At 43.3% G+C, this 13,027-nt stretch overlaps 1 protein-coding gene across 1 annotated transcript in view; it reads right to left on the minus strand.

The window, feature by feature from the left end:
- Positions 1–13,027, minus strand: part of LOC132958839 (mitogen-activated protein kinase kinase kinase 11) — a 56,949-nt gene that overhangs the window by 17,552 nt on the left and 26,370 nt on the right. Inside the window, exons 3-6 of the mRNA XM_061031913.1 lie at positions 10,871–11,019; positions 9,654–9,829; positions 8,975–9,221; positions 5,776–5,892 (exon numbers count right to left, since the gene is read on the minus strand). Of these exons, the coding sequence (XP_060887896.1) occupies positions 5,776–5,892; positions 8,975–9,221; positions 9,654–9,829; positions 10,871–11,019 (689 nt within the window). The remainder of the gene's footprint in view (positions 1–5,775; positions 5,893–8,974; positions 9,222–9,653; positions 9,830–10,870; positions 11,020–13,027) is intronic.

Below are 13,027 nucleotides of genomic sequence, written 5' to 3' on the forward strand. Positions count from 1 at the left end.
GGGAGGAGGAGAAGGTTTTCCAGCCAGGGGCGGCTGGTTGGGACTCAGTACCTAAACACAACTCTGACTCTAGGGTGGATGAAGATGGCAGGGTAATGTGGGGGTAAACCTGGGGGGTGCAAGGAGTCAAACACTGCATATAATAAAAATTCTCCACCTCGCTGGAGTGGAAATCAGGGTGCAATTGTAACTGATTACACCTGACTCTATCCTGCATCCACAATCTCTGTTTCAAAAGTATCGCCCTTAAAACACAGTTTAAGAGAGCTTTATTATGAAGCCATTTTCACACATGAACTGCAGATATTTCCAGATTATTTCAGGCCCTGATATTTTCAGGAGCATTTCCAGTAGTGCTCTCACAACTCATGTTATTTTGTCTGGTAGATGGGGGTAGAATCTTCATCTACATACATCTTCTGGTAGAATCTTCATCTACATATGAAGATTTTTATATCTATAAGCAAGAAATGCTTTCTCCCCGAGCAGGTGTACATTTTAACTGTCGAGTGGAGTCCATCTTTTCACACCATGTCGACGCAGTCAGCTGTAACTCAAGCTAGCTGTCAGCGACCCTCTGATCAATCTGTGCCAATCGAGCGGATCCAAAAGAATCATGTTGCAAATGCTCTAGCTAATATGGATTAGATTATTTATGCTACTTGATACGGTTAACTTAACATTTAACAATGTTTCTGCACATCACATTGTCTTTCATGTAATGCAGGCTCAAGAAAACAAAAGACTTCAAATGATGATTGTATGATTCAAACGTTATGACATCGCAGCAGGAAAAAGATATGGCAGTGTCAGGTTTTCCCCAGTCTCGCTCAGCCCTACATCCGGCTAACTCGCTTGCTTGAAGAGAATGTTTCAGACTATTGCCTCTAGCGTTCACATATCGACTCTTGTTGTGCAGACTTTTTTTTTTAACAAGGATGAAAAAAAGTCTGCATAAAGTACAGCTGATTGCATTCACCCTTGCACCCCTACCCAAATGTTATCAGGGCACTTTCAAGAGTGTAGTGCATGTCTGGAAGAGGCTTGTGTCTTGATTAAACAAGACTGAAATGACTCTGATGCCTCTCTAAAAGCTACAAAAGCAAACACCATCAGCGAGTATTTCTTTGCTGTTCTTTTTAACCTAACACCAGATCTGTGTCAGACAAGGCCGTCCGCAGCAGAAGAAGTCTTAGTTAACATTTTCCACAGCAAAGATTGACAGAGATGGATGCTTTTGAGCAGGGTGGTGAAGGGGAGAAAGGTTTTACTCCTGATGCACGCTCAGGACAGGATCATCGTTTGAAAAGAGGCGCAGCAGTGTCCACAGGGGTTGCCGAGTTTGACGGTAAATCAAAGCTTCCTCACAGAAGCTTTGACACCGCCTCGTCACGTTGATGTAGTCGAGTAACAGACAACCCAAGACGGTTCACAGAGCAAGAGAGTGTGAGAAGATCAGCCGGAGTCACTCGGGGAGAGAGAGAGAGAGATGAGAGGAAGTTCACAGTGCTGTTAAAAGTTGAGAATTCACCTGCCATTCACACGCTTCACACTGGCTGCCACACACACACACACACACACACACACACACACACACACTCCCATCTGGCTACTCCCATCGCCAAACACAGTGTTAGTATTCATTCACACACTGTATGCACATTCAGTGGGTGCTGCCACAACACCTCCAATCATACAGACTCCATCACACCGTTAAAAAAAGACTCGTGGGGCCTTCTCGGCTTAACACCTGAAATGTTAGCCAAATGAAGAGACGGCGTTGTAAACACTCGACGAGGCGACTTTTAACCTACCGCACTACTTCAGTCACTGTGTTCTGGTGCAGCGTGTTCGCAGTGATTTCTACGCTTGTGTCATTTGATTTCAGCTTCAAAAACAGGGTAAGCATATAAGTTAGGGCGCACTCACGCGAGGCAATCCGTACCGTGTCTAAGCACGCTTCACTCCTGAAGTCCAGTTTGTTTGACCAGTGTGTGTGCTCTGATCTGTGCTCGAGCTCTGTACACTTCCTTGGCCCTGGCACGCTTCGGCACGGTACAGTTCAAGCACGGGTACACAACATGGACAGCCTCCATTATCGAGAAACCCTGCAGTGTTCTGTCTGTTTCTGACTAAAATTACTCAAAATATAAGTCAGTAAAGTAGCTGTATTGTTCTCTGATGTACGGACGCCGACCTGATAGTGTGTCCCTTTTTCTTGTCTTTTTTTTCTCAAGCAGTCTGTCTTGTAAACTAAGCACGCTTCATGATCACGTAAAGCCATGCATGTGTTGTGTAACAACGTTTTGAACCAAGAGGTAACCGTGCTCAGGCCCGGTTAGTCCTGGAGCAGTATGAGTGCAGGCCTGCGGGGGAATGATGGGGGGGGAGGGGGCAATCGTACAACTCTGCCGAGTGTGAGCGCGCCCTTAGTGGTGATTGAGTCAGTATCATGATCAGTAAAGTTCCCCAGCACATTCCTCTGCAAACACATATTTATATTATCCCTTTAAACACCAGCATGATTCACCGATCTATCTTCACGCTGATGATATTTGATATATTTCACACTGTACTCCTCTGCTCTTCATTTGCTTCATACTGCTGCAGTAGATCTTTTGTTTGGCAGACTTTATATTCTCCATGTTATTGAGGAGGCAAATATAGAGCTATAATCCAGATGAATAACGGTGATGTTAAACTTTAAACTAAAGGATAACAGTCTTAAGTGGAGGTGACGGCTCTTTGTGGCTGTGTTTATACAAAGTGAGGCTCAGTGTCTAAAGAAGCAAACATAGTGATAAGAGCCTGAAGCATCAATCTGACCATATCACTGATTGATATGGGTCTATTAAAGACATTACAGTGTCAGGGTTGGGGTGCTGGTGGCGCAGTGGTTAGTGCACGCGCCCCATGTATGGAAGCTGTAGTCCTCTAAGCGGGCAGCCCAGGTTCAAATCCCACCTGTGGCTAATTTCCTGCATGTCATTCCCTACTCTCTCTCCCTGATTTCTGAATCTATCCACTGTCCTATCTCTCAATTAAAGGCACAAAAAAAAGCCCAAAAATAAAAAAATACAGTGTCAGGGATTCTGTTTCTGAAACACGCTGAAATAAAAACTTTTTTTTAAGAACAAATCAAATTAAAAAACATGCCTGGCATGTTTAAAAAATGAGCTGCTCTCATTAGCCCTGATCAGACTGCTGTTTCAAGCTGCTTTATTTACACCCCTGTGATGTTTTGACTTCAGACTGAATGTCACAAATTGGGGAACAAAACTATCCCACCTCTGCAGCGTCTTCAGTGATAGTAACAGAGACGTTACAGACACAAGACGGTTTCAGCGGAGTCATCGTTGGAGCGCTTTGTGTGACTGTGTGTGTATGTGGAGCTCCTGCTGTGCCGTGCTTCTGCAACGTCGAAACACAAAGTGATTTCTCAGACTGGTACACCAATATTACGCCAATGCAGAATCAATGTGAACGTACAAAGACGTGATGACGGCTGATCTTAGTTACGATACTTTTGCGGGTTTGACAATGGCCATTGGATGATTTTAAGCAGATGTTGAATCACTTCTGGCTGTAGATGTTCTGCCTGATATATTCATGACTGTAGTCGATTTTGACAAACGTTTGCTGTTATTTTATGTTTTTTAATGTGCTCACGTCTCTTATATTATGTATGTACGTATGGCTGCTGGTTGCCTGTCTTGGCCAGGACACTCTTAAAAAAAATAGATTTTTAATCTCCACAAGTTTTTTCTCTCCTGGTTAAATAAAAAATACATAAACAAAATAATTAAAAAGTTGTTGTAATTTCAGTCTAGACCAAAGTGGCACTTCCCTCCCTGGAGCTATGCTGCGGGCGCGGCTGACACAATGAGCATTGTATCATCATATTAGCATACAGATTGAAATATTTTTCTCCTCAGGTACTGCAAATGTAACGACCAAGGTGAGGAACACGAGAAGCGAATCATATCCTGCCCCCACAGATACACACATTGAAGTGTTGTCTGTATAAGCTGTCTTAATAAGGGTTAAATTCTAGGTACAAACGTGATGTAACAAGACAACTGACATGCTAAAACATGCCTCCAAGGGCTTACAGACTTTAAACCATAGCAGGGGCTTACAATGTGCAAATTTGGGAAACTTCCCTATCAGGACTTTCACACTTGCATATCCTGAAAAGCTCCTGATATTACCAGGAGGAGCTGTATGTGTGGACGCAAACAGCCGAATATTTTGCTCGGACCTTACCTGGAATTTTCTCCGGCCAGACCCCTTTAGTATTTTTTCCGCAGCAAAGTCCGAGTGAAGCTGATGTGAGAACGCCACAGGATATTCTCCGGGGAATTCACCTCGAGCCAATAGGAGAGGGAGTGACGTTTGTATAAAGTGACTGCTGCCGGATCAGTCCTCCTGGAATTATCTAGATATTATCCTGAGTGCATATGTGAAAACGGCTTTTGAGTCACCATTGGTGTGAGTTTATAACTTGTTGGTGATGAACGCTGGTTAGAGGAACCCCCTGTGAGCTTTTGCTTCGGGCCCCAACAGAGTCTAGAACTGCCACCGCAGTCAAAACATCCTTTAAAACACATGTCATCGTGCTGTTGTCTAATTCAGTGGAATATGGCACTTGGAGAGACTGGTTCTGTAGCACAGCGACCTCAAACACCGCTCCGTGTAGTTATCAACATCAATTTGGCAGTCAACTTGACAAATAAGTTCAGGAAGCCCGAGCAATAAATCTCGGCTTGATACTCAGAAGGCAGGCATAAATATCCACTAAACAGAATTTAATGGCAGACACACTGGTGGCTTAGTGATTGCCATTAAGGAAAGTCATTACCAAGTGAAAGAAAAGCAGCCCTCTATTTGACGAGTCAATGAAGCTGGCAGATGTTTTGGATTTACTAACCACTTTAACAGATAAATGTTTCACCACAATTTGGGCTTTCATGTCAACACCCAAGTGGTAATTGTTTTTAATAATCTCTTTCATGGCCTGTTGCTACACCACTAATTTCCTCTTGGTTTTTTTTTTTTTTAAGACGCCCTGTGACCTACATGCTACAGTTTCCCTCCAAAGGGAAACAATCTCAACCGTTTGTCTAAAAGCCTGACAAGCAGAAGAGTATTGTAAATCTCTGCTGCTGCTGCAACCCTTCTCAACCTTTTCTCCTGGAGCAATGAATTCCTCCCTGCTTATTTTTAATTCAGTAAACCGCACTGTAGCCACTACATGCATATAAAACTGGGGGACACATTTCAGGCGACAAAAATGCAGATCAATGGTGCCCCCTGCTGCAGAAACAAGGAAAATGCAAAGAGAGACGGAGCAAGAGCAGAAAGGGCTGCAGTGGAGAAAAAAAAAACGCTGCTGAGAAGTGCTGAGCTGCTGAGAGGAAGTCAGATAATATTTGGACTGGAACAGACTGTGTTAAAGGGAAAAGGGTGTGTGTGAGAGCGAAAGCGGTAAGGCAGGGAGGGGTTGACAGAGAGAGCGAGAGAGGGGGGCCCGCGGGGGAAACTGTGGAAGACAAAACAGACGAGTGGGTGGTTGGGAGCACATGAAAGGGGAGATTTTTGAAAACCGAGAGAAGTGCTGTTGCAACATAGTCAGTATACGCATGCAAAACACATCTCACATTGTTTGGTTTTCCAAATGTTTTCTGGATATCAAACGTCAAACGCACCTGTGCCTCCTTCTACCTGCGTATAGTTGTGTGTTTTATTCAAGGGAAAGAAAATCACTTCACTCACGTTGGATTGCACGGAAACGTGGGCCAAAGGAGGGTGAGGAGCCCGAGCCCAAATCAGGAGAGTTCCGCCTCTTCTCCAGGCCCGGTGACGCCTGCACGGTAATCTTATGGATGAAATCTGCAAGACAAAAAACACACACAGACATTTACAACAGAACATCCAGACCACCTGGATGTGAGACACCTGCCAGGGTGCACACACAAGTTTCAACGCTTGATAGATTTACACTCAAACATTTGAGAGCTGTCACCCTAAGCAGTGCTCAGATATGGAACTGAGACATCTCCAGCTACCAGTCTTGAACCAGCAACCGGCAAGTCCCCACATACTGAGCCTCTGCCACCCCAACTAGCCGACACAACTTATGAGCCAACAGGATTGTGTATTTGTTGGAAGAGAGGATTTTAAATAAATCATTTAAGTAGTAACCAATTACCTCAAATTTGTTTGTGAGAATATTGGCCGTTTAGTCTCCTAGGAAGTAAACAAGTAGCTGTGGCTAACAGCTAGCTACTGCAACAACCTGCTACTAGCTAGCATTTTTAACAACACTTACAAAGTGAGTCATTAGGATAACTTCTGTTTCACTGTTAGCAGTCAATTTCACATTCAATTCAGTAACTAAAGCAGTTGACATCAGCATGTTTCTGTTCCAGCTAGCTGCAAGCTAACACTGCTGCTTACAGGCTGAGAGCTCAGTAGCTTCAAAGGGAACATTTTCCCTTTATACTCTGAAAAGACAAATGATTTCATCTACCACTCTTACACTATCGTGCATTTTTAGGAATCATTATTTAAAAAAATATATTTTTCACAATTTGAATAAAAGATTAAAAAGCTCCACAACCAGCAGCTACTAGCATTAGCTTGTTCTTGTTCTGTCAAGTGGTGCTATGCTAAACTAGGTGTAAAGCTAACAGGCTTACATCACAGGTTTACTGAGCTGGTTATTGTTAAATGCTTTAGGAGTAGAAACTAGAGCCAAAAATAAATTAGTAGTATTGGTAGTGACACATATCACATTAAAAATTACGTCAATACCACTATCATGCTCAGCTAGCTCTCTACCTCTATGTTTCTCTGTTTATGAAAAAGAGGTTATCCTTTATTAATCCCACTAGGGGGAAATTACATTATTGAGACACGGTACACACACATAGGCTGAAATACACACACATACACAAACAGGTTCCTATGGACATGCACTATTTAAGAGATGTCAGAGTGAGAGGGCTGCACATGAAAGAGCACCCGAGCAGTTGGGGGGGTTCAGTGCCTTGCTCAAGGGCCCCTCGGCAGTGCTGATGAAGTGACCTTGCACCTCCCCAGCTACCAGAGAAACTTCCAGACTTGAACTAGCGACCCTCCAAACCCAAGTCCCTACAGACTGACAGACTGAGCTACTACCGCCCCCTCATGCTGCCTCCATATAACTTTTAAAGAGCAACATTTTGAGATTTAAGTGCAAAACCCTCCAAAACCACCTTTATTTATCAGATATATGATTTAAAAACAAACATATTTTTAAAAAATTAGAGTATGCTGAACTGAAATTCACCTCACATATTGCTCGTGTATATGACAAATAAAACCTTTAAATCCTACATAAGAACACCTTAAGCTTGTTCTATTTATATCTGCTTTTACAATATACAGGATTAAGGGTAATATATGAGCTACTCCAGACAGTACAAAGTGCAAAAGCAACACAGGGTAAAGCAAAAAAATAGATGAGATGAAGAGGAGAAGAAAGAAGAGAGTGCGGCAGGTAACGTGAAAATAAAAACACTACAGGGAGAGCAGGGGTGAAGGAGGGAAAGAGTAAGTGTAAGAGCGAGAAAGTGAGAGAGAGGCGAGACAGCAGTGTGTCCATGGACAGGAAGTGTAAAGGCGTGGTTGGCTCACTCTCACCCTCTCATCAACCCCCCTCCACCACCACCACATCACCGCCCTGCTGCTGCTGGGAAAGGCCTAACCACACACACACACAAACACACACACACACATTTACGCATGCTTGCTCAGTCCAAATACAGCCTCACACACTGGATCTGAGCGACGTGACAGTAAGAGGACACAGCATTCATGGGAAAAAAAACAAGAGCAAAAAGTGGAGTAAAAGTCAGACGTGTGATCCACCTTTTAAAGAATGAACCCATCATTCACCATTCATCATTCAAACGTCGCTTGAGGAGGTTACCTCAAAATAAATATGTTAAATGTTCATATCATTTTCGACATTTCTTAAACAATCTATTGGACGACAGCAGATCTGCAACCTCTTTTCTATTTTTACCATCAGCCAGCCCCGACAGGAACCTTAAATACAGACGAGCTGCAAAATGACAACAGTCGCCACACAGAGCTCTGTCACTAACTTCCTCTTCTCAACTCGACTGTGTTTTCTGTGCTGATGATTTTGGTGCAGACATATTTAGGGTGTAACCCCGCCTCTCGCTCAATGACAGCTGGGATCAGCTCCAGCCCCCCCGCGACCCCCGAACGGGAAAAGCGGTAAAGAAAATGGATGGATTCCTCTGATGATGCACTGAGGGAGGGAAAATTGATCGCTGCACTCCAAGAGATGATAATAAAAAGGTCACATGTGATGCAAGACACACTTTACCATCTGACACTTAGAGGTGTCTCTAAATCAGACGTTACATTGATGCACACTGTACTCGAGTAATGTTTGACAATGCACACTGGGTCTTAACTTTATACTGTCAGGTATTTGAACTCAACATCGTCTTGCACTGCAGGACTGTAAAAATCTTCCATTGCACCTTTGTGTTTTGGTTTTCTCTTTAACTTCCTATAAGTAGGAGAAGTGATGGTTGATCAGTAATGTGCTAAAGTTAGCTGTTTTCTGTCTTCTCATGCACAGGTTATCAAATGTGTGTTTTTTTTCTTGAAATTTGGCGTCATCTGCCAATGTTTTTTTTACCCTGATGACGTGAAATCCTCTCTACTGATCAACTGAAATTGTCAGATTCCTTCATTTGTATCACCTGCAACCAGGACGACAGCTGTGCATCATCCTTTCGATTACAGAATGTGAGATTCCCACCATGTGTGTGACAAAGAGCCGCCATGTAAATACAGTATGTGACACTTGAAACAACGATTTCCCTCAAAGGACCGCTGGCTGAAACATTCGATCTGAGACTCATTTCTTAAAACAAACACACACGCGTACCTTGGGGCATGCTGATCTTCTCCCCGTTCTTGCCCTTGAGCTTGTGCTTCTTGAACGTCCCCTTCCTCTTCTTGACGTTGGGCTTATCCTGGTTCTGGTTCAGGTGCTGGATGAGGAGGCTGAGCTCGCGCTCGAACACGTCCTGCTCCCACTGGGCCAGCTGCTGTTCGCGCTGACGCAGGAACTCTTCGTGGGACTTCTGCTCGAGGGCCGCTCGCTTCAGCTCCTCCTCGCGACACCTCAGCTCCTGGTTGGTGGAGGAGAAAAGGAGACGCAGCGGAATGATGTGAGGAAGGTGGGATCAAAGTTTACAGACTGGTAGTGTGAGACAAGATGCCAGAAAAGTTTGGCTGCACCGGAACCTTTGATGGTCATTTATGACGAGCTGACTCCCACCTGATTTTCAGTATTTAACTTCCTGTTCCTAAAATAAGTGTTTGGACTCCACATGTCCCCATAAATAAATATATCGCAGTTCCTCATTTTTATTGCTAAAAATACAGATTTTTGCGCTGAGTTTAGAACACTTGATATCCTGACGAGGTTGATTTTATTATATTGCCTAAACCAAAACACAGCTCAGGGTTCAGCGTCTTAAAGAATGTCAAGATTTTTCTCAAACACACGTGAAATTCCATAAATCTGAAAAACACACTCGGCGTCCCTGAACGCGTCTCACCTTCTCTTTAGCCCTCAGCTCATCGAACATGTCCTGAATCTCCAGCTTCCAGTCCTCCTGCAGCGAGTGGAAGGAGTCCTGCGGCATCTCTTCCTTCACCTGCTGCTCCAGAGCCATCAGCTGGGACAGGATGGAGCTAAAGTTGGGTCTGCGGTGGGGGTCCTGGTCCCAGCACTCTGTCACACACACACACACACACACATGGAAAACACAATCAGACACAGGAGAATGGTTCAAGGATGCAGAGAAAACTTCAGGGGTTTTATGCAAACGTGGACAAGGATTACGGCAGAAACTTTAAGAAATAAGGAAGTTGTTGAATAACTCAGAGCAACAAAGATATAAAGAAAAAGACAAGTTGACAACAGATGAAAAATTGTCTGTTTTTTTTTTTTTGTTGTTGTTTCCTCAAATTGAGTGGAAAATATGAGCGAGTTAATCCGGTAGTTTCACTTCTTTTGAATGAGGAGACTCTAAAAAGAGAAGTGACCGTCTAATTCGACATCAGTAATACTCCTTTTCATAGAAATCAGGGTTTTTTTAAGCTTCTTTTAATAGTTAAACCCAGGACAAAAAGATGGACCTTTCTGCGCTCTACATCACAGTTTGAATCGACTGTTCTCCACTCTACTCTAATCTTTATTTACACATCCTTCAGCCTCTTGTGTGAGCTCCATCCGGAGTCAAGCTGATCACTTATTCAAAGTGTTATGCTTAATTAACTTGCTGTGGGGGGGTTTTTGCATAATTCGCTGCGACGCTTTGGGCCCTACAAGGAGATCAAAAAACAATCCGATAATTAATTAATCCTCTGAGGTGGCTATCAGTGGTTTTGCGCACTGATCTTTTTTTTTTTTTTTTTTTTTTCCAAAACAGGACTGTAAGAGGGAAAGATTAAGATGGTACACGGTCTACTTTTTTATGTCTGTGAGGAGACAGAACTCAGGTGACACTTTTTTAGTGACACAAATAAAAATGAACACAAACATGTTGCACAAGGAAACACTTCCTCTCCACAGCCACGTTTCTTAACAACACACAAGAATTTGTTTTCTCAATTTCTACCCAGCTTTGGGGAAATGGAGAGAGAGCGTGTCGTTGACACTGATTTGATGTCACGCGAGAGAGAACTCTCACACCAGTGAACTGAGGAACAACCCTCAAACACACAAACAGGGCTACCAGTTGCATTTTTTTTTTCCAAACACGTGTCCCACCTGCCATGAGCTGAGCGAAGGGTTGGGGGCAGGTGGAGGGGATGGGCAGGGTGAGCTTGTTGACGGCGACTCCGTAGGCGACGGCCAGTCCATCAATCCCTTTGTAGGGGGCCTCTCCTGTGAGCAGCTCCCACAGCAGAACACCGTAGCTGGAAGGAAAAAAAAGAAAAAGAAAAAGCATGAGACAGTCCATCCAGACTAATATTAAACACAGGATGTATTCTTTATAACACGCCTGTTGTGTGTTCTTCCTGCAGCTGCTGCATGGAAACACTCTTCCATGAATAACAGTAGAGGTAGAACGTCTAATGATGTTTTTTTTTTCCCCTGTGAAGCGGGCAGCCAGGACCATCTTAAAGGGAAGTCCTGGGACATGTTTTTGGATTTAAATGGCGACACCTACTGACGCCTATCTCTCCTTTGTGGAGCAGAGGCCGTTAACCAAAGTCCAGATGTCTCCAGCCAGCCGCTCAGGAATGGGCAGCAATTGCAGAACTGATATCTTAAACCCTGTTCAGATTGTCGTTTAAAGCCGCCATATTTACGTCCCTGTTTGTACCCGGTCTTGTCCCGGTCTACTCCTGGGTGGACTCTGGGTGGAATGAGCTATATACGTATACCAGAACTGTTTTCTGATCCAGCCTGGAAACATCCTTACTTCTGCTGTAAAGATGGACGTTTAAATATGACACCTAACTGAAGATGCCTTTGTTTTTGCATCCATCCTCAAGTGGACACTCAAGGTACTGCACTTCTTTGCACATCGGCATTGGCTTCATTTTCCAACACCAGACCTTGCCACTTGGTCTTCCATTGCACCTGTCTTTTGTCCCATTGTGTTATTATATTATGTTGTGTCGGGGCAAACCCTTTCAAATATCAAAGGAACACAACGATCCAAAAAAAAAAGGCTGACAGATTGAAGAAGCTATTTACAAAGAACTCTCACATTCTATGAGGTCAGATCCTTGCTTCTGTAAATGAAGTCTGGTGAGAGCACTGAAGAGGCTGTTTCCTGTTTTAAATGAAAAAAAAAAACATCCTTCCTTAGGAGAAACAGTTATTTCAGGGATCCTTTCAGGAAAGCACTTAGAATAACAGGCTTACTTTAATCAGGCGCCTTCTGTCGCAGCAATTAAATCTCACCTTGCAGCTTCTGACGGAAACTTTTGTACCTATCAATCAATTACAACCAAATATTTAAAAACAGAGCCAAGGTTTGAAATCACCTGACTTCCCCTTGAAGGCTATCATTTCCAGACTTCTCAAATATTACAGCATTTTAACACCAAGGATGAGAATTAGAGCCCGACTGATTAATCGGCCAGCCGATAATATCGGCCAGCTGATAATATCGGCCGATACTAGCTTATCCATTGACTATCGGCTAATTTTGTTGCAGATATGCGCCAATATTACAGATTTGTTCACCAGTCAAAAAGCATTTTATTACAGTTTCATTGTATTACACTATCAGTTCTCTTTCCCCAGCGAAGGCGCTTTATGGATTACAACAAGCATCATCACTCTTAAGAGAGTCGAGCGGTGATGCACGTACATGCTCAGCTACTTTCCAGATGAGTGACCATCTTTTCTTCATTATGAATCTTTTCCACAAGTGTGTTATAACTGCATTTGAGGGATCAACACAATGAATGTGTTTATCTATATCTATCTCGACAGATCGAACATAGATCTAAGAAAGATATCGGCTGATTGTTGGTATTGTCCCAAGAAATCCTGTATCGGTAAACAATAATGAGAATCCAAGGGAAGTGGATTAATAGGAAATGTGTAGGTTTTCATTGTATTATGTGTTCTGAAACTATTTTTTTTAGGAACAAAATATGTTCCTAAAAAAAAAAAAAAGGGGGAGTCCAAGGGACAACATTATAGTCGTATTTTCCTGTTTCCTAAAGTACAGTGTGGACTAAGACGTGTGGATCTACACATCCAGCAGACACTATCCCACTACATTTAGTCCTGACCTTGACCTTAAAGACAACATCTCGACTCGGGACGGCTGTGATAAAACTCGAGGCTTTATACTTTCCGCTTCGGGCTTTGTGCGGCAGATACTTTACACATTCATGATCAAAGCACACACAGCACAGCACCAAGACACAATGGTGCAGTGGAATATTTTTGCTTGATGAA

Source organism: Labrus mixtus, chromosome 23, assembly GCF_963584025.1.
Source record: "Labrus mixtus chromosome 23, fLabMix1.1, whole genome shotgun sequence".
Taxonomy (NCBI): domain Eukaryota; kingdom Metazoa; phylum Chordata; class Actinopteri; order Labriformes; family Labridae; genus Labrus; species Labrus mixtus.